A 25,529-nucleotide genomic window follows, 5' to 3' on the forward strand; every position below is an offset into this window, starting at 1 on the left:
CTGTTTGAGTCTTAGCTTCTTTTGTAAAATAGAGAAGTAGAATTCTGTAAAATGGGAAGCATTGCTAAGTAATATGCTCTGAAATCCTGAATCCAAATATGATGATAGGAAAAAAATATATATTTCCCATGGATGAAAGAAGTTGTTTTGTTTGGAAGGTATTATGTAAACCCCCAGTACACTTAAAGAATTGATGCTTTTGTCCCTTACCATATGGTAAGCTTCATGAGGACATGTCTTATTTAAACTTTTTAGCTCGCAAGAAGCCAACTTAGTGCTTTCTTCACAGTAAAAAGATAACAAAAAGCTTATTAAAATGAATTACAGAGACAAATCCTAAAGTCCTTCTTGTCCTGAGAGAGCTATTATGTACATGTCTAGGTATAAACACTGTCATTCCTCCCTCTAACCTGGGGGTCAGCAAATACTGGCTGTTTCCAGGATTTCTTAAGGATTTGAAAGAATTAAAAAAAAAAGAGGAGAAAAGAGGTAGGAGAGAAAAAGGATAAAGGAAGATAAAGTACTTGCATGCTCCTTGACAGTAGGAATCATTTAATTTTTCTGTATTTGTGTTCTCATTGTACAGTACAGTACAATCTAAGTGTTCAAATAAATGTTTGCTGACTGATTTGGTCTGGTTGATAAAATACCAACCACCCTTTACTTAGGCACTATTCAGAAACACCTGAGCTATAAGAGACTGTCATTTCTCCACAAAAATACATATGGTATGTCTTTTCTTTTTTTTTCTTTTGTTTGCAAGGCAAATGGAGTTAAGTGGCTGGCTCAAAGCCACACAGCTAGGTAATTATTAAGTGTCTGAGACTGGATTTGAACTCAGGTACTCCTGACTCCAGGACCAGTGCTCTATCCACTGCACCACCTAGCCACCCTGGTATGTCTTTTCTTTCATTTGTTTGCTCTTCTTTTTGGTATAGTGAGTAGATTAGACCTGGAAAGCCATAGCTCAAGTTCCACTTCAGATATTTCATAGGTGTGTGACCCTGGGAGAAATCACTTAACGTTTTTGACTCAGCTTCCACAACAACAGAGTGGTTGTGAGGTTGTGAGAATATATCTACATATATATCTACACACATATAAACATTAATGTATATAATATATGTTTGTATATGTGTATGCACACATAATATATATGTACACACACACACACACACACACACACATATATATATATATATACACACAGAGTTTTGCTCTTGGTAAAGTATATTATTGGTATTATTCTCATCATCTCAAAATGATAATTGTTGTTATTCTCATCATCTTTCTTTTTTCCCAGCACCAAAGGCAATGAATATACTACTGTTGTCTATAACAACTTTCAAAATAGCACTTAAATTTATGCATAATAGAAAAACTAGGGAAATAAATAACTATTAAACAACAAGAATTTATTGAGCTCTTACTGTAGACACTCTGATTGAACTAGAATAACTGGTTGTAACAGAAACTGACTGCGTGACCTTAGACCAATCACTTAACCTGTCTGAGTCAACTTCTTTCTTGGTAAAAAAGGAAGGAGAACTCTGTAAAATGGGTAAGCATTGCCTAGAACTATGCACAGAAATTGTGAATACAGATGTGATAAGGACAGGAAAAATATATATTTCCCATAGATGAGAAAAGTTGTTTTCTTTTGAAGGTATTATGTAAAGCCCAAATTATACTTATAGTCTTATTTATTTTAGTCTACTTATTATAGATACTAATAGACAGTATGCTAGAGGTGCTGGGAAAACAAATACAATGATTAGCCAATGCAAAGGCACAAAGACAGGAGAGATGGGATGTTTTGGGTGAAACTCAGAGAGGGTTAGACCAGGCTCAGGTATGTGGGAGGACTTGTAATGTCTGCTGAGGATAGGAAGATAGGTTAGGGTCAGGTTATGAAGAATTTTAATAGTTTAACAGAACAAATGTTATTTGGTCCTAGAGGCCTGAAAATAATGGAGTAGGAGAGCAGCTTAGTCTTAAAGAAAATCACTTCAATAGTAAAGTGGATGACAGACTAGACTAGGGAGAAACTAAAGGCAGGGAGACTCAGCAGGAAGCCATTAAAATAATCTAGGTGAAAAATGTCAGCTACGTGAATAGAAAATGTTGAAAACAGCAAGATTTGACAACTATTTAGATGTAAGGGGTAAGAGAGGGTGAGGGATTATGGGTAATGCCAAGATTATGAACCTGGGAGATTGAAAGAATGTTGACTTTGACAGAAATAGAGAAGGGTGTAAGAAGGGTGGACTTCAGGAAAAAGACATAACTTCTCTTTTGGATATGTTGAGCTCAAAATGGTTACGAGATACATAGTTTGAAATGTTCAGTAGGGAGCAGGTGATAAGGATTGAAGTTCAGTCCATTGGTTGTCTGGGATTAGATATGCACATATGTACATATATAATACATATAATGTAATTAGAAATATACACATGTCTATAATTATAAAAACACATAAATGCACACATAAAATGTAAGGATAAATATAGACTTATGTCTATATGGTATGTATGATTGTATGTATTCAGTCCTAGTCTGAGCTTTAAATGAATACAATATATACATTTTATGTATAGATACAATGTATATAAACAATATAGTATACATGTATATAATGTACATGTACAATCCAAAATCCAAAAGGCAATGATTGTGATATATGTTTGTGTGTATAAAAATGTATGTATCTGCTAACACATGTAAAAATATGTATATGTGGAAATGTGTAAACAAATACAAATATCACCCTCTTTAAATCATTGTTTGTAACAAAAAGAATCTTGTTCTAAACCAAGATAGCTGATTTGAGGTCCTGACTGAAAACACTACCTAGATTATGACCTCAGATCAATCGATCCTTTAATTTCCTTGGACCTAAAGTCAAATACATTCACACTTATATATGAGTTAAAATATTAATACATGCTATATTAATATGACAGATTAATATCTATATATTATTTATGCTTTCTATGCCAACATTTATCTATGTGGATGTATACACTCACATGATTGTTATTATTATTAAACATAGTATTTGCTAAATTAATATACATTTATATACTTATATATTACTTACTTAATTATTTAATATAACAATATACAACCTATATTTTAATTATCTTTGTTAGGACTCATTTATATGCTTATATAATATGCTGTTATATATTTATATATAATACACAGAGAGATATATCTTATGCAGATATTATATTAATATATGGGCAGCTAAGTGGTACAGGTGATACAACACTAAGCTTAGAATCAGGAAGACTCAACTTCTTGAGTTCAAATTCAGACTCAGTGATCCTGGCCATATCACTTAACCCTGTGTGCTTGAGTTTCCTCATCTGTAAAATAAAGTTTAGAAGGAAATGGCAAATCACTTCAATATCTCTTCCAAGAAAAATCCCAGAAGGGGTCATGAAGAATCAGTCACAACTGAAATGACTGAACAACAACAACAACAAAATTAGATCTGTAAGTCCCTTAACCTTTTTGAGTCTTAACTTTCTCATCTGTAAAATGAGATTAGATTGCATGTCCCCTTTCAGAACTAAAATGCTGCTTGTAAGCTTACCCAATATTATGTATTAAAACCTTCCATATATATCCTTCTGCCTTACCTAACCACCTCTATACTGTCCTAGGTCCTGTGCTTTTTTAATCTTTCTTGGTGACCTCATCAGCTCCCATTAGTTTAATCATCATATCTATGCCAGGATATATATACACACACATATATAATACACATACATATATTTATGTGTATGTATGCATATAGATGTATATGATATATATATATATATATAAAATGTGTATATAAATGTATATGATATATATATATATATATATATATATATATATATATATGGAAAACTAGAATGCATAGAATAAGTGTAAACAGAGAAGCAGAACTTTTTAGATTTGGAAGGGAAAATGCAAACTAACCTTCTTTTACAAAGGAAAGCTAAGAGGAAGCTAAGGTCCACAGAAATTAAGTGACTGACTAGTCCATGGTCATATAGCTTGCTAATGTTTCAGCCAGGATCTGAAACCAGGTGTCCTGGCTTAGAGCAGGGTTATTCCTATTATTTATCACACTGCCCTAAAAGGTGTTAGCAGAATTCCAAAATAACCACAGTGAATTCAGCGTTCATGAATGCCTTTAAGATAGGGGAAGGGAGGAGTATTGGTGTGGTGCCTTTCAAAGGATGGCTCATATCCTGGCCATAGCTAAACCACAGTCAAATGACTAGCCCAAGAAACTGCTTATCTAATAGAATCCACAGTTCAGCCCTTTGCAAGCAGATATCACTGGAAGATTTTATTATCAAATTGAGAAAGCTTATTGCTATTGTTTGACTTTCCCTTAGGCAATCATGGCAAGTTCCCTTATTTCCCAATATGAGCTTTTAAATTCAAAGGTCATTCAACATTTTCTTTATTCTTAATAGTCTGATAATGTACCAGAATTGGAGTCAGGAGGATTTTACCTTAAATCCAGCCTCTGAAATTTATTAACCATGGGCAAGTCTTGTCACCTCCACATACCTTAGTTTCCTTATTTGCAAGTTACCTTACCTCAGGGGACTTTTCTGAAGCTCAGAGGAGATAATGTTTGCAAAACAATGCAGACTTTCCCAAAAGTCTTTAATAGCTTAAAACTGCATAAAGATTTTTGGTATATCCTGTGTAATAACTACTCTTCATACAGGATTTTAAGGTTTATAAAATGCTTAATATCTATCTATCTATCTATCTATCTATCTATCTATCTATCTATCTATTTCCTATTTATCTATACCACAGTTTTCAAACCTTAAAACATATAAACAATATGGTTCTGCAAGGATCAGGATATATAACATATATAAACATAAATATGTTTTAAGATAAATAAAGTGCTTTTCTGGCAATCAATCTACCTTTCTAGTCCTATCTACAAAAGTTACTTTATAGGTATACAAATATATAACACACAAGTATATGTATGGGTGTTTGTCTTCTGCAAGGGTCAGGATACACACATATGTATATGGTTCTATATCTCATTTGATCCCCATACCAATCCAGTGAGATAGGTACTATTTTTACCAGTTTTTATTTTAGCACAGTTTTACATAAAGAAAGTGAGTTTGAGAATGACTTATCCAGGGACACACAGCAAGTAAGTATCTGAGTCAGAATTCAAATTCAGGTCTTCCTGATGGTAAGTCTCACATTAATTACTATGCCACTATAACAATGTCAGTTTGTATATCAGAAATAAGAAAATTCATCATTTAGTCTGCTATACCAAGGAAAGAAAGCAAAGCAAAACAAAACAAAATAAAAAGCCAAATTCATAAGAAAATGTAATGGAATTTCTTTATTAATCTGGGACCAAAGACTAACTTTCTTTTTTTGGGGGGGGGGTTTACAAATTTATTTATTTATTTTCATCCATATGTACATGCCCATTTCCAAGTTACAAAATTTCCCTCCACCCTCCCTTCCCATTCCTCCTCCCCCTCAGCAGAGAACAGTTGGGTTAACATTTTACATACATATTTTGATAAACATGTTTACAAATTAGTAATTTTTAGCATAAGGAATTAGGATTAAGGGGAAGAGATACATAAGAGATAGTTTTTATAAAGTGTTCATCTGATTTGGAAGGTTTTTTTTTTCTGTGTGTTTTATTTTGTTTTGTTTTTCTTCCTCTGAACTATCTAGCTCTCTGGACTATTGAGAAGAGTTGCTTCCATCAAGGATGTTCATCTCACAATGTTGTTAATGTGCTCTTGGTTCTACTCTCTTCGCTTATCATCAGATCCCATAAGTCATTTCATGCTTCTCTAGAGTCCAACCATTTATGGTTTCTTATAGAACAATAGTATTCCATAGTATTCATGTAACATAACTTGTTTAGTCATTCCCTAATTGATGGGCATCCTCTCAATTTCCAGTTTTTTTCCCATTACAAAAGAGCTGCTGTGAATAGTTTGGAAAATGCAGGACTTTCCCCATTTTTTTAGTTTCTTCTGGATATAGACCTAGAATTAGAATTGATGGGTCAATACGAACAGTTTTATTGCTCTTTGGGCATAGTTCCATATTGCTCTCCAGAATGGTTGGATCCATTCACAACTCCATCAGCAATTCATCAATATCCTCCCACAACCTCTCCAAAATTGATCATTTTCCCTTTTTCTCATCTTGCCCAATCTGATAGGTATGAGGTGATACCTCATTATTGTTTTAATTTGCATTTCTCTAATCAATAATGATTTGGAGAATTTATTCATATAATTATATATAGCTTTAATTTCTTCATTTGAAAACTGTCTATTCATATCCTTTGACCATTTATCAATTGGGGAATGACTTGTGATCTTATAAATTTGATGCAATTCTCTATATCTTTTAGAAATGAGACCTTTATCATAAATGGTTGTAAAGATTATTTCCCAGCTTTTTGCTTTCTAATCTTGGCAGCATTGTTTTTATTAGTGCAAAATTCTTGTTTGTTCATAAATTTATCCCTTTTCCACAGATCAGATAGATAATTTTTTTGTCTATTAACTTACCTATGGTATCACTTTTTATGTTTAAATTCTGTATCCATTTTGACCTTTTTTTGGTAGAGGGTATGAGATGTGGATCTATGCCTGGTTTGCCATACTATTTTCCAGTTTTCCCAACAATTTTTGTCAAATTTTGAGGTCTTATCCCAGAAGCTGATATCTTTGTGTTTGTCAAATAGTAGATTGCTATAGTCATTTACTGCAGTTTCATTTGAACCTGTCCTAATCTACAGATCCATTACTCTATTTCTTAACCAGTACCAGGCAGTTTTGATGACTACTGCTTTATAATATAGTTTTATATCTGGTAGGGCTAGGTCACCTCCTTTACATTTTTTTTTATCAGTTCCCTTGCTATTCTTATCCTTTTATTGCTCCATATGAATTTTGTTACTATTTTTTTTAGCTTAGTAAGGTAGTTATTTGGCAGTTTGATTGGTATGGCATTGAATAAGTAATTTAATTTGGGTAGAATTGACTTTCTTTTGATTTCAAGTAGTTCTTACATATATAGTCACCTTAATTCATAAATCTTACCAGGTCTTGAGTTTCTTTTGAGTTTATCTAATTTATATTTAAAAAAAATAATTTTACAAACATCACAGACAAAGTCTTCTCCACTCTACATGTAGTATTAGGGCTTTATCCACTGCATATGTAGCACTCAGCTAACATCTGTATAAGCATGCTCCCAGCTGTGACCACTGAAGAAGGAATGCATGTGGACCTGAGATAGTTCATTTTGTGCCAATATATGGTGAGTGTGTATTAAAAACCTTGATCCCCCTTCACTGACATGTATCATTTCACTAGTAGCTGTTTTAAAATCTATATTATTTATTACAATAATAAGAAGGAAGTGAAAATATTTTTTGACAGTTTCCAATTTCAGTTCTTGAACTGTATACAAACAGCTGTATCTAAGGAAATGTTTTCCCTAGCTCTGTTCCTTTTGTCCAGCCTGCCTCATGTCCAGTCTTTTCCACTTGTGTCTGATTAATCTTTCTAATGCATTGCTCTAATAGTCTCATTGTCTGTTGGAAAATTTTTTTTTTATTTAATTTTTTTGGAAAATTTTTTAAAGGAATTCTATTATATAGTCAGTTCAACTCCTTAACAAGGCACTTAAAACTTTTGATGATTTGACTTCAAAATATGTTTCTAACCATGTTTCCCTACTCCTCTCCTATGTTAAACTGTAATATCTGCTACTTCCTGAATACATTTTGTTCTTTCCTTTCCCCATACATTTGCTTATGTCATAATTTTCTCCTTAAATGTCCACTTTTGAATAATATCCTACTCATTCTTTTAGCTATTACCCTGAACATGAAACAATTCTTGATACCCTTTGCTGAAAGTGAATACTTTTAGTGCTTTTCATCACAGACAAATGTTGAATCACAGAAAAGTAAAGTTAAACATTTGATAGGATAAATTTATATATATATATGTATATATAATTTTTATATGACTATGAGAGGATACTGATGGTGAAAAATGTTACCTATTCCCTGACAGGTAGGAAGAGACACACATTTTTTAGATAAAATCAATGTGAAAATTTGTTTTGTTTGACTATGAATATTATAAGGATTTTATTTTTCCTTCCTTTTTTCCATGGAAGAGGTAGGAGTCAAGTAATGTTCTCTCTCTCTCTCCCTTCTTCCCCCAAAGAGAAAAGAACAAAAGAAGAGTCAGAAGAAATCATAGACAAGTAAAGTTACACATTTAATACCACTACTAGGTCTGTAAAAGACCCACATGTACAAAAATATTTATAGCAACTCTCTTTGTAGTGGCAAAGAGCTGGAAATTGAGAGGATGCCCATGAATTGGGGAATGGTTGAACATATTGTAGTATATGAATGTAATAAAGCCTATTATTCTGTAAAAAGTCATTAATGGTCAGACATCAGAAAAGCCTGGATAGACTTACATGAACTGATGCTGGGTGAAGTGAGCAGAACCAAGAGAACATTGTTCACATTAACAGCAGTGTTTTGTAATGACTAAACATGAAAGACAGCTCTCCTCAGAAGTACAATAATCAAAAACAATTCTAAAAGACTTGTGAAACCATCAACATCTTGAGAGCACCCAATTTTCCAATTTAAAAAAATTGATTTTTATTGCTTTATTTTTTACCCTCTCATGACTTTTTGTTCCCTTTTGTTCTGATTCATCTACCATAGTATCACTAATATGGAAATATATTTAATAAATTTATACAAGTATAATCTATATCAGATTGCTCATTGTCAAGTGGGTGGGGGAAGGAAAAAATGTGGTACTCAAAATCTTGCAAATAGGTGAATATTGAAATTGAATGTATGTATGTAATTGAAAGAATAAATAAATTTAAATTTAAAAAATTACCCATTTGAAAATTTCAGGTTAAATTTATATTCATATATATATATATATATATATATATATATATACACACATATGTATATATGAATATGAGAGGAGAGATTGTTGTTTAGTCATTTTTTAGTTGACTGACTCAATTCTTATGACCCTATTTGGGGTTTTTTTTGGTAAAGATTCTGGAGTGATTTGATATTTTCTTCTCCAGCTCATTTTTACAAATGAGGGAATTGAGACAAAGAGGGTTAAGTGACTTGGCTAGGTTCATACAGCTAGTAAGTGTGTGAGGCTAGATTTGAACTTAGGAAAATGAATCTTCCTTACTCCAGACATACCCTATCCAGAGCCGCCCAGCTAAGTATGTAATCATGCTTAAAAAGAAAGTGATTTACAATCCTATGTACAATCCTCTCTTGTTTTACAATATATGTGGAAATTCTAATTTTATTTGGTGTGTTAAATTCAGAAAAAAAGAAAAAATTAATTGGCTATTTATATTAAGTAGTGGGAAGCTCTAATTCTTTGCCACAGATCCTCCATCTAGTTATGCAAGGGTCAGAGTGAGATCAGAAACAGCTTCTCTTCTTTGGTTAGAGACATTCTGGGGAAGAAGGACTTCTTATTGAAAACTTTTAATCTATCTTTTCCATTTTTTTTCCTATGGATAACCAGTATTCCTTGCCACATGGCCCTCTAAATGCTGATTTATTCTTCTAATCCCTCTTCCTGCTCCTATGGCATAGTTCCTTCCTTTACACATTTAAGTTTTATTGCTAACTCATTTTTACTTCACATATTTCTCCTGAAGATCACTTTAATCCCACATTGACCTTGCTCTTTGTAACAAAGAAAAACATTTCATCAAAACCAAAAGAAACATTGACCAGGCCTGACATTTTAGAGGACATTTCTAATCCACAGTGCCTTAACCTCCCTACTGATATGATGGAAAGAGGTAAAACTCTAATATTGTTCAGTATCATTTGAAATCTTTTCTCCCTAACTGCTAGTGTTTTCCTTTCCAAACTATCTTATATTTAAGTATTTCATATTTATTCTTCTGTATTATCTAAGTGTACTTATCATCTTCCCCTCCATCAGAATTTAATTTTTTTGTGAGTAGGGATTATTTTTTTTTGTACTTCTATTTCCCAGTGTCTAACATAGAGCCTAGACACATAGTAGGGGCTTAAATGCTTTGGGATGCAAGGCTTTAAATCTGAAAGGTGAGTGAGAGAGATGCAGATGGAGACGGATACACAGAAAGAGAGATTGCAATTGAAAAAGCACAATGAAAATATAATGCTGAGATTTGAGAAACTCTTCTAGTATCACAGTGCTTACTGATATTGACCTCACAGTCCAACAGAATATGTTTATCTACAACTATTCTTCAGTCCAATTTTCCTATTTCTATTTATACTTATTTTTTGTTTGTAGAATTAATGAAGCAAATGCTGCATCTGAGGTAAGATTTTACTTCATTCTGCCTGACTGCTTCACATGCATAATCTATTCCATTTTAAATAATTCAACAAATATTTATTAAGCATCAACTATGAGCAAGGTATTTTGCTTATGTTATGGAATTACAAATACAAAAATGTCACACCCTGCCCTCATATGGGGAAGATGTGGCATATAAATATAAGCAGCATATAAACAGAGCAAAAATAAGTAGGTAAATGAAGGCAAAACTAACTAGCTTTAGTCATGACTTACCCAATTCACTTTTGAGTGTGTGATCATGAGGAAGAATTGAATGTGAATTCCGTATATTTCCTCCCCCAACAAACCAGTTCACATTGGGATTCCAACGATTCAAAAAGCCACAGAGATGATTTTCTTCAAAGTCACACTCTATAATGGGGGGTTAGGAGTGGAAAGAAACACCATAAAGATCCAATCACATCCCAGTGATCCATACATAGAACCCAAAGGAAGACCTGGTCCCACCCATTCAGCTGACTAAATTGCTCAGCTTTACCCCAATAAAATCATTATAGCAGAAGTGACCATGTTAGATTTCCTAAAACTGCCAGGTTCATTAGGAAGAATTAAAATGAATGACTCAATCTCCAAAATCAGCAGATTAAATAATACCTGGAGAACTGGTCTCTGAACCTGGGAGGTCTGAATTCAAGACCAACTTCTGATTCAGGTGGAACACCTGAGACACCAAAACTCTCAACTAAATGCTAACTGCCTAGGCTATAAGTTAAAAAATAGAAATCACACTAGGGCATGTGGACTCCCAACCCCACCTGCCTCCTTAACTTCCAAGACAGGAGTGTGGCATAGGGGACAGAGTTCTGGACTTGGAGTTAGAAAGGGCTTGGTTCAAATCCTACCTCAGATGAGTATATGACCCTATGTAAGGCATTGTGTCAATTTGATCCTTTGTTAAAATAATAATAATAACAAGGAGATGAATCCTATAGTTCTAAGGTCCTTTCTAACTTTAATTATATGATCCTTTGATTTATGACTAAACAATAAAGATGGAGAGGTATAGGGAGCTCCTATATGAATACAAATCATAGGTTCCTGGGTTAGTCATGAAATCACTTCATATTTCTAATAGAAAGTATTTCATGTAATCTTAGAAGGAAGACATTAGCCATATTTGACCATTCATAGTGTTAAAAAAAAAGGAGGGTTTTTTCAGATTTCTGAGGAAATCACAGTGGAGATCACCAGATTTGGAGTCAGAGAACCAAGATTCAAGTATCACTTAACTTCCTGTGTAGTTTTGGGTATTTAACATATCTGGACCTGCCTCTGTTGTTTAATCATTTTTTAAGTTGTGACTGACTCTTCATGACCCTATTTGGGGCTTTCTTGGCAAGGATGCTGGAATGGTTTACCATTTCCTTCTTCAGTTGATTTTATAGATAATGAAATTGAGGCAAACAGGGTTAAGTGACTTGTCCAGGTTCATTTGGCTAATAAGTGACTGAAGTTGGATTTGAACTCAGGAACTCCAGGTCCATCTCTATTGATTGCACCACCTAGCTACCACTGAGTCTGTTTCCTCAGTTAGAGGGGTTTGGACTAACTGATCTTTGAATTTCCTTTCATTCTAAAACTACAATCTCATGATTTCTTTGAAAGCTGAGAAAGAATTGTCTTGAGAACCAGGGCATACACTTTAAAAAAGTCTTCCCATTGCCACTGACAGAGAGGAGAAGAGGATGTGAAAAGAGCGATCAAGGGAATTATAACTAACTGTGGGAATGATAGAAGAGATGAAGAAGACCAGAAGGTCCTAAATAAAGCACAGGAAAGTTTAAAACTCTTTAATTGTGAAGAAAATGGAAATTCATACTTCTAATTATTTTCTCCCTTTTAAATTCAAACCAGCATCAGGAGTTCAATAATGAGAAACGGGACTTCAGAAATATGAGTCTCCTACTGTGCTGATAGTGTCAATATTTGTGACAAGGAAGGAAGGGACAATGGAGAACAGAGGAAACCAGGAAATTTCTTTTCTCTTTTGTAATTGAAACAAAAGACTGAATATTCAGCAAGCTAGAAATTCTTATAACCTGTTGAGACTAGTTGATATCTCTTATGCTACAGGTGTCACATCAATTTTTCTCTTTCTATAATCCAGTGCTAGTATTAGAGGATAATAGGGACAAGTCTTCCTTATGGTGAACATATACAGAAAAAGGATGTTGAGCTTAAGTTAGCTAAACTAAAACTAAACTAAACTAAACTAAACATCAAGAGATTTTGCAGAGATTTTCTTGAGGCAAATTCATAAAGAAGATTAGGAGCCTAATCTTCTCCACAATTTTACAAATGAGAAAACTGAATCCCTAAGCAGTAAAGCAACTTGCTCAAGATCACACACACAGCTGGTTAGTGTCAGAGACAAGACCAGGACACAGATCTTTTAACCTCTACTCTAGTGTTTTACCCTTGCCCCAGGCTGCCTTCCCAGACTAGTTCATCTCAAGAGTAAACAGTATCTGTACTTTTCTCCCAGAAACAGGAGATTTATAGCAATCATTGTCTGAAACAAGGGAAATGAAAAACCACTTACCAATACAGTATCCAGTCATCATCTTAATTTCAAAGACTGCAATGCTGGCTGTAGTTTCTTGCCCCAGTATACCTTCTATCAATATCTGTATAACATATGGAAAAGGAAGGGAATTGCGTATCTATATTCATATTTCTATGATCACCCCTTCAATTCCTCAATAATTCAACCATAAGGCTCTTCATTAACTTAAGACAAAACAACCCCATTAATCTGTTTAATTGCTGTTTGATATATCATTACTCTCATTCTAAAAATACACATGGAAGAGCTTGAGGTAAAGAAGGTGGTGTATTTAAGTATGAAAACAATGTCTACTTCATTTTCATATTAAAAAAAGCCATTGGTTAAGGTCATTGTTGGATCAACAAAACAATCCAAAACAACATTAAATAATAATAATAATAATAGCTAACATATATATATATATGTGTATATATATAAATCAAGTATATATATTGGGCATTGTTCTAAGTGCTTTGCAAGCAAGGTAGGTGCTATTGTTATCCCTGTTTTACAGTTGTGCAGCTGAAGCTTTAGCTGTACAGCTGTAGCTATAGTAAATAGAGGTGAAGTAATATGCCTAATATGAGTGTGAGGTGGTATTTGAACTAAGGATCTTCCTGAATTAGTGACAGGAGGGACCTAAGAAGACATTTAATACAACTCCATCATTTTACAGGTGATGAAGTTGAGGGAATGTTAGGTGATATATCCAAGGTCATTTAGGTAGGAAATATTAGAGCTATGATTTGAATTCAAGACCTTTGTCTCCAAAGGTATCCTGTGTACCACCCAATTGTAAACTATCCATGTTGGGCAATGAAAGAAGACTTAGTCTCACTATTGAAGGCGATCATGAAACTGCTACAGCAGTTGATATTTTAAAAATTAAATAAATCTTTTATTGATACTATTTTTAAACAAAGGCATAATTTCCCAATGACTTTCCACGCATGAAATCTCTGGCAAAAGAATTTCTCTTTACAACTGAGTCTTTACTAGACAAAACAAATCAATATATGACCAAGTCTGTTTCATTCCTCACATGTCTAGACTACCAAAGACACCACTGAGAGAATGGAGACATATTTAATCAACATCTCACTGAAGTAATGTTTGGGCAATGTATTAAAAAGTTTTGATGTTTTTTGTATTATTTTCTTTTACATTGTGCATGTGTGTATTGTGTGTGTTGCGCGCGCGCATGTGTGTGTGTGTGTGTGTCTATGTGTATAGTCATTTTCAGTTGTGCTTATCTCTTCTAGACTTGTTTTGGGGTTTTATTGGCAAAGATAATGGAGTAGTTTGATGCTTTCTTCTATACCTTATTTTACAGATGAGGAAACTGAGGCAAACAAGGTTAAATGACTTACCCAGGGTCACACAGCTAATAACTGACTAAAACCAGATTTGAACTCAGGAAGATCAGTCTTTTTAACTCTGGGACTGGCATTATCCACTGTGCCACCTAGCTGCCTGAAAGGGATTGTGATTCTGACACATCATCATGATCATTGTTTAAATTATTCCGAGTCTGTTCACTTCATTCCACATCAGTTCATATACCTCTTTCCAAGTTTTCCTGAGTTCTTCATTTTTGATAGTTTCTTTTATAGCATAGTGATGTTCCATTACTTTCAAATGCCACAGGTGATACATCTCCAATAGATGACTACTCATTTTGTTCCAGATCCCTAAATAACAAAAAATTCTGCTACCAATATATTTTTTTTTATTTATGAGACTTGACATTATGTCTTTGATTTTCTTGCGGTATCTCTGAGTCAATGGAATATAATATAGTTTAATGACTTTTCTGGTATAATACCAAACTATTTTCCAGTTCCACAATAGTATATTAGTGTTCTTATCTTCCTGTAATCTTTCCCACATTTATAATTTTTGTCTTTTCTCATCTTTGATTATCTGATGGGAATTAGGCAAAAACTCAGGGTTGTTTTACTTTGTATATTCCTTATTTTTTCTTGATGTGGAAATAGGCAGTTAGTTTCAGTGTCTCAGTCTTTTCTACTTGATCTTTAGAGTCAGAAGGTAGGTGGAGGAAAAGGGGGAAGGAGACAAATAAAATATGCTTCCATGAAGACTTTCTGTCTTCTTAATTTCCTGTCTTCTGTCTTCTGTCTCTATTTATAGCAAGTATAATAAGCTTTTCCCAGGAGCTATATTAATCTGTTTGTTAGTACCAGGTATAGGTCAGTCTAGACTAGGAATACCTAGAAAGAATCATTTGGGCAGCACCTAACAGTAGACAACAAAAGAAATTCTAGACAAATGAAAATTTCAAGGCTTTCCTATGCCAGGCAGAGGTTTTTTGGTAAATGTTTAACACTCCTTCTCTGGGGGAATAAATGTATGCCGGACACATCTTCAAGTTTAATTTGCTTTTAGCATTTTCTCCATCACTTTGTTAAGTCTAGACAATTGCCAAAATAACAAATCAAGCTCTACCATTTCCAAGGTGTAAATGCTCACATTGAAACTGTAATAATCAATGGAGCTGGCTCCAGAGTACCTCAGGCAATAGATAGAATTTTAGAATGAGAGGTAGGTGGCATGAAGATAGACCCATTGAAAGTTAATGGCCGTAGATCAAGCAGGATAGCATCAGGGTCAATGAATGTTAAAGATTCAGCTGCAGGAGGCTTTCAAATTCTGTTTCCAAAGGGGCTGATATATAAGACATGGTAACAGGATTGGGATTTAGGAACCACAAAGACAGGAGGTAAGTTATAGAACTGGACTATAAAAAGGAGGGTTTGATAACAAGGAAGGAACAATTACTTGAATTAATCTATGGATCAAAGTGGCACCAGCAGTAAGACTGATTGGAATAAATCTTTGGGCAGTTGATCTCAAAGCATGGAAAAAGGCCAAGGAAGATGTAAAGTGAGACTAGCTCTGGGGTTTAGGAGGAGGAGGAATGGATAGGAAGGATATCCTTTGTTTCAATAACTCTGTTCTTTAACCTTTAAGGGAGAAATATTAAGTATTTGAAAGGGACACACTCTAAAATGTGACACATATTAAGTGCTTCATAAACACTAGATAATATTATAGTCATAGTTCTCAAGATATTATTTTTAAAAACAATTTTTTTGCTTCATCTCAAATGTGTAGCAGATAATTATATAAAAGAAATATACATAACATACATTAGCAGAAAAAATCAAATTATAAGAAAATGAGAATTATTCCTAAAGCCCATTTAGTAAGGCATTCCTGCTTGCAAAGTTCAATTTAAGGCAATTTACAAGCTTGTTAATATTTGAAAATCCTATTAAATAAGTAGAGAAGTGATCCAGCAAAATTTAATTTAGTGATAGGTAAACTCATTATCATTTTTATTATTAATCTTTATGATGTTCCAACCCTTTCCCTCATCCCCAAACACATTCCCAATATGGCAAAACACTCATTATATTAGAAGTTTGAATCAAAGTTTCAGAAGTACATGAAACATTCATAAAGAAATATGTACTTTATACCCATACTCTACTTACTTTGAATTTCTTGGTGGTATTCCGCAAATCTAGACTGGCTATGAGCCAGCTATCAGAAGACTCCTTGGTTGACCACAGCAACCGATCAAAGTTTTCTCCTTCAAACCTGATGTAGAGATTTAGCCGGCTGGGGATGGATGTAAATGGTGAAGATGTGGTAATCTGATAAACTAACCGAAGGCAGCTCCACTCCTCTGTCTGTAAGTCAGGACTCAGCAAGACTGCTTTCTCCCCTTGCTTGGCAAAGGTGGAGTCCACATAAATATAATGACCTAGAAATTTTTAAAAAAGAGTGGAAGGACCCAAATTAATGTGTGCTATATGAGAAGAGAAAACATGATGTTTCAATAGTGAAAATATTAACTAGTTTTTATATAGCACTTAATATATGTGATCTGATTTAATTCTCAAAGTAACACAGGATGACAAATGCAATTATGATTCTCATTTTGCAGAGAGGAAAACTGAGGAAGAGATTCAGTGACTTTTCTAAGGTCAAATAGCTAGAAAAGATATGTGAGGCAGAATTTGAACTCAGGTCTTCCTGAAAGCTAGGTGGGAGTTATATAGTATACAGGATAAAGCCCTGGTTTTGGAATCAGGAAGACTCACTTCAGAAGTTCAAATCTCAGATGCTTATTAACTGTGTGACTCTGGGCAAGTCACTTAACTCTGCCTCAGTTCCCCATCTATAGAATGAGCTGGAGAAGGAAGTGCAAAGCATTCTATTATCTTCCCCCCCCCAAAAAAAATCAAACCCGAATGGAGTCACAAAGGGTTGAACATGACTGAAATGATAACAGCTTCCTGACTCCAAGTGTAGCACTGATAAAAGTGGTTGGAGTCTACTCAGAACTGTCTCAACCTCTTAGAGGGATACTAGGACTACTCTGTAACCAGACCCCTGCACTTCTCCAATTTGACTCCAGGATGGATAAGACAATGATCTAGATTCCAAGGATACAGGACATCTAAACTGTCCCTGACCAGCACAGGTAGGCAGCATGTAGAATATCATCATGGAATACAGAAATTTCTGTATATTCTACAATAACATTCAAAGATCGCTGTGGCCAAGAGAACATTATACATCCTAGATTAGCAATAGGAATTTGATCAAGGGATCTTAGCCACCTTATATTTTAATTCCTCTGTTCACCTGATGAAGACAATTGTATCTATCTTTCCATATGGTATCATTATAAGATTTAATTGGTTTAACTAAATCCACTTATTCTGAATGTCTGATGATGATGATGATGATGAGATTTGTCCTTCATTCTTGAAAAAGACCATGACATCATGGAGGTGATGCCATAACGAATTGGATTTGAGTGAGGGAGTGCTGTGCTAAGTCACCTGTCTCACTTTCTCCTCCAGAGTCATCTGGGTCCAAAGGTCAGATATGAATCAGGATGACTGGAGATAAACTTGGGTTCCAGGAAACCACAGTTAAATGACTTGCCCAAGGCAATACAGCTAGTAAGTTACAAGGGTCTGAAGATGAATTCAAACTCTTGTCCTTTTGACTTCAACGCCAGTGTGCTATCCATCACACCACTTAGCTGCCCCTCAAAATGTCCTAAGGACTGGGGAAATATGAAAGTTAACCAAAAACCCTTCAACATGGGATTCCATCTTGGAGATCATCCTCTCCAATCATCCTATTGATGAGGAAAATGAAACCCAGAGCAGTCAAATGATTTGCCTAGTCACATGTGAGAAGAGGCATAAAAAGCGTTATGGAGGAAGACCAGATATGTAGCATGGGTGAGGGAGGAATAACATATGGATAATCTATGGGTTGCCCTGGCATTCATGAAGCATTGAGAGAACTAGCATATTAGGTTCTGCTATAGAAAGCTTAGGGAAAAACATAAGTAAGAATAAAAAAGGATGAGAAGACCATTGATGGGGTTTTGATCTTCACTATTATAAGGAAAAGTCACATCTATAAGAACAGTGATATTAAATTCAAACAGAAATAGGGGTCCTTAGACCATACTTAGACCATACAAAAAGATCCCTATGGGATGTATATTATCTGTGTTTTATTGCATTCTTATTTATTGTGTTAAATATTTCCAAATTAAATTTTAAATTGGTTAGGACTGCTTTGGGGAGTACTGTGGACTGTATGTAGTCCATGGGCCATGTGTTTAATACCCTGCATAAGTACATGGATTCACTGAAGACCATACAGAATATGATAGTCCAGTAAAACTCCCCTACCCCCACCTCTGAAAACATCAGGATTTCCAGAACTTTAATAGTTTCACTTGTCTCTAACAGACAAAGCATATTTCCCAACTATCCCAGATAAGTTGTAGCACAATGGAAAGAACAAGCTGGACTTGGAGTGAGAAGACTTGAATTGGAATCCTGCCTGCTGGAGAAATTTACAAGTTCTCAGTCATTTAACCTCTGTTAGCCTTAAGTTTCCTTATTGTCACAATGAGAATAAAAGTTGTACCTGCCTCCCAGGATTGTTGTGAAGATAAAATAAGAAGATATATATGGAAAGAATTTTATAAAAGTTAAAGTGATATATAAATGTTAGGTATAAATATGATGGTTATGACTGATCTAGTGAAGATAATCTCAAATCTTGGATTACACTTTAATATGCATAAATATACACACACACACACATACACATACACATATAGTCTTCTCTTAATTTCATATAAACACCTTCCATTGTGGTTTTGTATTTAAATTAGTGATTCTGTTAACTGTGTATCAACAAGTTGTTGGGTTATTTGAAAACTATCCTAATCTATTGATTTCTCTGCTGTTCAGGGACAATGAATCATAATTACAATGAATAATAATATTAATTTCCTATAGTATCATCAAACAATTGTGATTCTTCTGAGATTGAGATTTGCATCCCCTCAACTCTTGGGAAATTGGAAATTAAAATAGATAGCATTAAGTAAGACAAAGATAAAAAAAAAGAAATGACTAGCAAGATACAGCAGGAAGAGCTAGAAAGAGAAATCCCATTCAAAGTAAACTCAGACAATATAAACTACCTGGGAGTCTATTTGCCAAGGCAGATTCAGAAAGTTTTTGAAAAAAATTACAAAACACTTCTCACATAAATTAAATCAGATTTAAATAACTGGATAAACATCAACTGCTCATGGATAGGTAGAGCTAATATAATAAAAATGACAATTCTACCAAAATTAAACTACCTGTTTAGTGCCCTACCAATCAAAATTCCAAAAAATTACTTTAATGAGCTAGAAAAAGTTGTAAGTAAATTCATATGGAGAAATAAAAAAAAATCAAGAACTTCCAGGGATTCAATGAAAAAAAGTGCAAAAGAAGGGGGGCTTAGCCCTTCCCATTCTCAAATTATATTATAAAGCATCAGTCATCAAAACTGTCTGGTACTGGCTAAGAAACAGAGTGGTGGACCAGTGGAATATACTAGGTGCAATGCAGGAAACGACTCTGCTGTTTGATAAACCCAAAGAGTCCAGCTATTGGGACAAAAACTCTTTCTTTGATAAAAAATGCTGGGAAAATTGGAAGTTAGTATGGAAGAAACTTAGATTAGACTAACACCCCACACCCTGTACCAAGATAAGATCCAAATGGATACAGGATTTAGACGTAAAAAAGCAATACTATAAGCAAATTAGAAGATCAAGGACTAGTTTACCTGTCAGATCTATGGAAAGGGAAGCAGTTTATGACTAAGGAAGAGATAGAGAACATCACTAAAAACAAACTAGATGATTTGAATTACATTAAATTAAAAAAGCTTTTGCACAGACAAAAACCACTGTAACCAAGATCAAAAGAAATGTAGTAAACTGGGAAACAATCTTTACAACTAATGTTTCTGACAAAGGACTCATTTCTAAAATATGCAGAGAACTGAGTCATATTTTTAAAATAAAAAGCCATTCCCCAATTGACAAATGGTCAAAGGATATGCAAAGGCAATTTACAGATGAGGAGATCAAAGTAATCCATAGTCATATGAAAAATTGATCTAAATCATTACTTATTAGAGAAATGCAAATTAAAGCTTCTCTGAGGTACCATCTCACACCTCTCAGACTGGCCAATATGACCAGAAAGGATAATAATCATTGTTGGAAGGGTTGTGGGAAATCTGGGACACTATTACACTGTTGATAGAGCTGTGAACTCATCCAATCTTTCTGGAGAGAAATTTGGAACTATGCTCAAATGGCAACAAAAATGTGCATACCCTTTGACCCAGCAATACCACTACTGGGTCTATACCCTGAAGAGATCATGAAAAAGGGTAAAATCACTTGTACAAAAATATTCATAACAGCCCTGTTTGTGGTGGCAAAGAATTGGAAATCAAGTAAATGTCCTTCAGTTGGGGAATGGCTTAACAAACTGTGGTATATGTATGTCATGGAACACTATTTTTCTATTAGAAACCAGGAGGGATGGGAATTGAGGGAAGCCTGGAGGGATTTGCATGGACTGATGCTGAGTGAGATGAGAAGAACCAGAAAAACACTGTACATCCTAACAGCAACATAGGGGCGATGACCAACCTTGATGGACTCACTCATTTCATCAGTGCAACAATCAGGGACAATTTGGGACTGTCTGCAATGGAGAATACCATCTGTATCCAGAGAAAGAATCATGGAATTTGAACTATTTCCTTTAATTTAGAATAAAAACCTGTTATCTTATTGTCTGATCTTGTTATCTCTTATACTTTATGTTACTTCCTTAAGGATATGATTTCTCTCTCATCACACTCAATTTGGATCAATGTTTAACATAGAAACAATATAAAGACTGACAAATTGCCTTATGTGGTGGTGGGGGAATAAGATTAGGGGAAAAATTGTAAAAAAATAAATAAAATCTTTAATGGGGAAAAAAAGATAAAAAAAGAAAACTATAATATAAAAAGAAGAAAAAGATTTTAAAAACCCAAGAAATCAGGTATGGAAGTGGTACTCATATGATCATGACTAATAGGGAGAGAAGTCTGTGGAAGATTACAAAACACAGAGTGTTAATATAATACTGACAGGAGCAAATGGAAAAAATCATTTGTTGCTTAGGGATTTTGAGCAAATTTAGAATGAAGAAAATGTCAATTTACATTTATGTATCACTTTACCAGGCCCTTTCCTCACAGTAATCCTGGAGGCACAAGTGCAAATATTAGTATGTTCATTTTACTGCTGAGGAAGCCTAAACATATTGAGTTATAGAGTTAACAAATGACTAAATACTAAATAACATCACAAAAAATGATGACATCTTAGAGAGAGAGAGAGAAACTAGATTTATGATTTCACTTATGTAGGGAACTGTTAAATAAGGACATTCTCTTCCCAATGCAAATTGGTATCTTTTCTATATATTATAGTTTTTTGTTAGGTGGGTGCAGTGGATAGAGCACCAGCCCTGGAGTCAGTTGTCTTGGCTCTCCAGAGCTCTTTGAACTGTGCTATGTTGTTTCCTAGAAGCAGAAACCTTTCTCCCATCTCTCCCAAAATAAACAAACTTGTAAGAAGACAGATTCCCTAAAAAATTTCAAAATTGCCTTGTCAAAAAATGTTGCAAAATATTGCTCAAGATCAAGAAATTAAAGGATCTATAGTCTTTTGATCTATTCCAAATACACACACATATCATGAATAATTTCTTCTTCAAAAGGGATTAGACTCAGAGAATACTAAATAACATCACAAAAAATGATGACATCTTAGAGAGAGAGAGAGAAACTAGATTTATGATTTCACTTATGTAGGGAACTGTTAAATAAGGACATTCTCTTTCCCAATGCAAATTGGTATCTTTTCTATATATTATAGTTTTAGAAAAGTATATAGAGTACTCAGGATTGAAGTGACTCATCCAGATTCACGAAGTCATTGTGTCCCAGAGGGGAAATTTGAATGTCAGTCTTTATGACTCCAATACCAATTTTCTATGATGATAAAGCCATTACTGGTTCAAATTCAAATAGAAACAGATCCTTACTGACTATTTATTGACTTAGAAAACCACAAATTAACATTATGTATGTTGTATTATATTTTTATTTATTTTGTTAAACATTTCCAATTACATTTTAATATGTTCAGAGCATTAAGGAGTTTTCAAATATGATAATTCTGCCCTATACTATTGCTGCATCTATTTCTAACAGAGAAAATGACTGATTTTAAAATTGGAGTCATGGATATTTAAATATCCATTGTCTGTGTATAGTCAGACCATCAAAAAAGCTAGAGCAAAGATAAAAATCAACATCAAATTAGAAGGATAAAGATGATAAGATTTAATTGAAATCACATAAAGTACAATAGAAATAGCTCTAATCCCAGTTCAAATAAGCTTCTGATGCTGAAAAATAGAAACAGGAAAGAGGAAAAAGACAGCAAAATAGGATTTCACAATTTCCCATAATGAGAATGTCAAAAGAATCTAGAAACTCCTTGGCCAATAACGCCTTCATCTACTTGTCCAATGGAAAGACATGGTAGGAAGTATTTTAAAAAAGCATGAAAGGGCTACAATCTCATCTATAGGGACAGATCAGTGAGATTAGGGAATCAGTGAACTATTACAGTATTGTTATGCCTCATTAAGGCTTCCTTTTTTTCTCTTACACAAACATCAGTGGAGAAAAGATGACTAGACATCAAGACCTGGATTCTGAGTTCAAATTTTCTATACACATCTGCACAGTGAGAGTTCAATGCTATGGACACATTAGAGAGCCAGGAGAGAACTAGTCCTGACCCCAATGACCATTCATTGTGGCAACTTGGGCAAGTCCCTGAATTACTATATGCTTCAATTTTCTCTTCTTGTTCCAGGTTTCTCTGTAATACAGGATTGTGAGGGTATTCATATATACCTTGCAGAGTAAAGGAAATGGAAAAAGCATGTCACAGCCCCTTACTCTGGTAAATCTCTTTTCAAATGATGGTGATTTATCACCTGCAAATAATTTTGGCATGTTGCCATCACTATCTGCAGAATATGGACTAAAATGTGAATGGATAGCCTTCAGAATATGACTGCACAGACTTTTAGAAATTATACTGTTTTGTTGGATTCATCTCACTTGGAGGGGAAGAATCGCAAACACCCAACTAGGAGCAGTTCAGTAGCAGTGTAAGTTCTACCATGCAGGAAATTATTTTGAGTGGGGAATCTGTTGGAAGCAGCAGGAAGGGTTGGTTGAAGCCAATATAGGAAAAACTGAGCATGAAGTTTAGATTGAGTTCTTATTGGGAGTGGAGGGAGCCTGGCATCATCAGTCATTACAAAACAATCCAGTCATTACAAAACAATCTTTGATGGGGCAGTTAGGTGGGTGCAGTGGATAGAGCACCGGCCCTGGAGTCAGGAGTACCAGAGTTCAAATCCGGCCTCAGACACTTAATAATTGCCTAGTCGTGTGGCCTTGGGCAAGTCACTTAACCCCATTGCCTTAAAAATAAAAATAAAAAATCTTTGATGGGGGGTTGAAACCGACTGAATTTGTTCCTTGTTTGTCTTCCTCTGAAATCAGAAACAACTAAGAGTTAATTCTCTGAACCCTGCCCCTTCCCCAAATGCCTGCAGGTGGCAGGATTTTTCTTTGTGATCTCTATTTCTTTAAACTGTTTTAATTCTGATTGTTGTCTTAGGTAAACTATGGTTAGTTGTAAATTCTCTGTAACTAACACCTATTAATTAATTACACAGTGAGATTGCAGTGGAGGAAGTCGAGACTCCCTTGATATTCAGAGATAAACAGTCCTTAGATATATTCTTCTGTCTCAAACATTAGCTTATTCCATAAGTGAGGACCAAGTCAAACCACTCCATTAGCTTTGCCAAGGTTCTACATGACTCTAAAAGGCCCATGACTGAAATGACTTAAACAACAGTGAGAATTTTTGTTCTTCGAGTGAGGGATGGAGTTTAGGTGTGGCTCATTGGAAGGTCATGTCTCCTGTGACACACAGTTGAGAGAGAAAGTTGTGACCAGAGAAGAATATTCATTGACAGGGGCTGGCTGAAATGCCAGAAGTGGGAAGGAAAGGACAGAGCAAATATGTCTTGTACTGTTAATTTCCCTCAAACAACCTAATCCTATCACCATCTGCTGGTTGCATGAGTAAGACTTGTAAATTATCAATGCTACAATGGTGAGCAAAAATACAATGTTAAGAATTTGGGGGTTTCTTCATTCATTCTATAAACATTTATTAAACATATATTATGTCATAGGTACTTTGCTAGCCCTTGGACCTATGAAAACAAAAAACAAAAATAGTCCATGCCTTCACCACTTTTATTCTGATCACCAGTTTCACATCTCCAATTGTCTATTTAACATCTTGAGCTACATTTTTTTTTAGGTTTTTGCAAGGCAAACGGGGTTAAGTGACTTGCCCAAGGCCACACAGGTAGGTAATTATTAAGTGTCTGAGACCGGATTTGAACTCAGGTACTCCTGACTCCAGGGCCGGTGCTCTATCCACTATACCACCTAGCCTCCCCTTGAGCTACATATCTTGAAAACATTTTACACTCTACCTATCTGAGATTTAATTCAGTATCTTCCCCCAAAACCTTCTTTTCCTAACTTACCTATTACTGTCAAAGTCACTACCTTCCTCCCAGTCCCCCAGGCTCACAATCTGGGGGTATCATCCTTGATTCCTCACTTCTTCACTCCCTATATCCAATCTACATCTGATATGCCATCTTTACCACATCTCTCACATATAACCCTCTTTTCTCCATTGTAGAGGCTTTCATCACTTCACATTTGGACCATTTCAGTAGTTGAGCTCCTTGACTAAAATCTCTCCCCACTATAGTACCTCATTTGGCTATGGATCTTACTGAAATGTAGGTCTGATCATTTCATGCCCCCACTCTTCCACCCTCATCCCATCCCTGAACATTCAATAAACTATAATGGCTCCCTACTGCCTCCAGGATCAAATATAAAAAATA

General features: G+C 34.7%; 1 protein-coding gene across 2 annotated transcripts in view; it reads right to left on the minus strand.

Moving 5' to 3' along the window:
• The window catches only part of MAMDC2 (MAM domain containing 2), a 212,589-nt gene that overhangs the window by 95,556 nt on the left and 91,504 nt on the right, over window positions 1-25,529 (minus strand). For both annotated transcript variants that reach the window (XM_074207395.1, XM_074207396.1), the window contains exons 3-5: window positions 16,539-16,810; window positions 13,015-13,099; window positions 10,686-10,823 (exon numbers count right to left, since the gene is read on the minus strand). In XM_074207395.1, coding sequence (XP_074063496.1) covers window positions 10,686-10,823; window positions 13,015-13,099; window positions 16,539-16,810 — 495 coding nt within the window. The remainder of the gene's footprint in view (window positions 1-10,685; window positions 10,824-13,014; window positions 13,100-16,538; window positions 16,811-25,529) is intronic.

This window comes from Macrotis lagotis, chromosome X (genome assembly GCF_037893015.1).
Source record: "Macrotis lagotis isolate mMagLag1 chromosome X, bilby.v1.9.chrom.fasta, whole genome shotgun sequence".
NCBI lineage: Eukaryota > Metazoa > Chordata > Mammalia > Peramelemorphia > Peramelidae > Macrotis > Macrotis lagotis.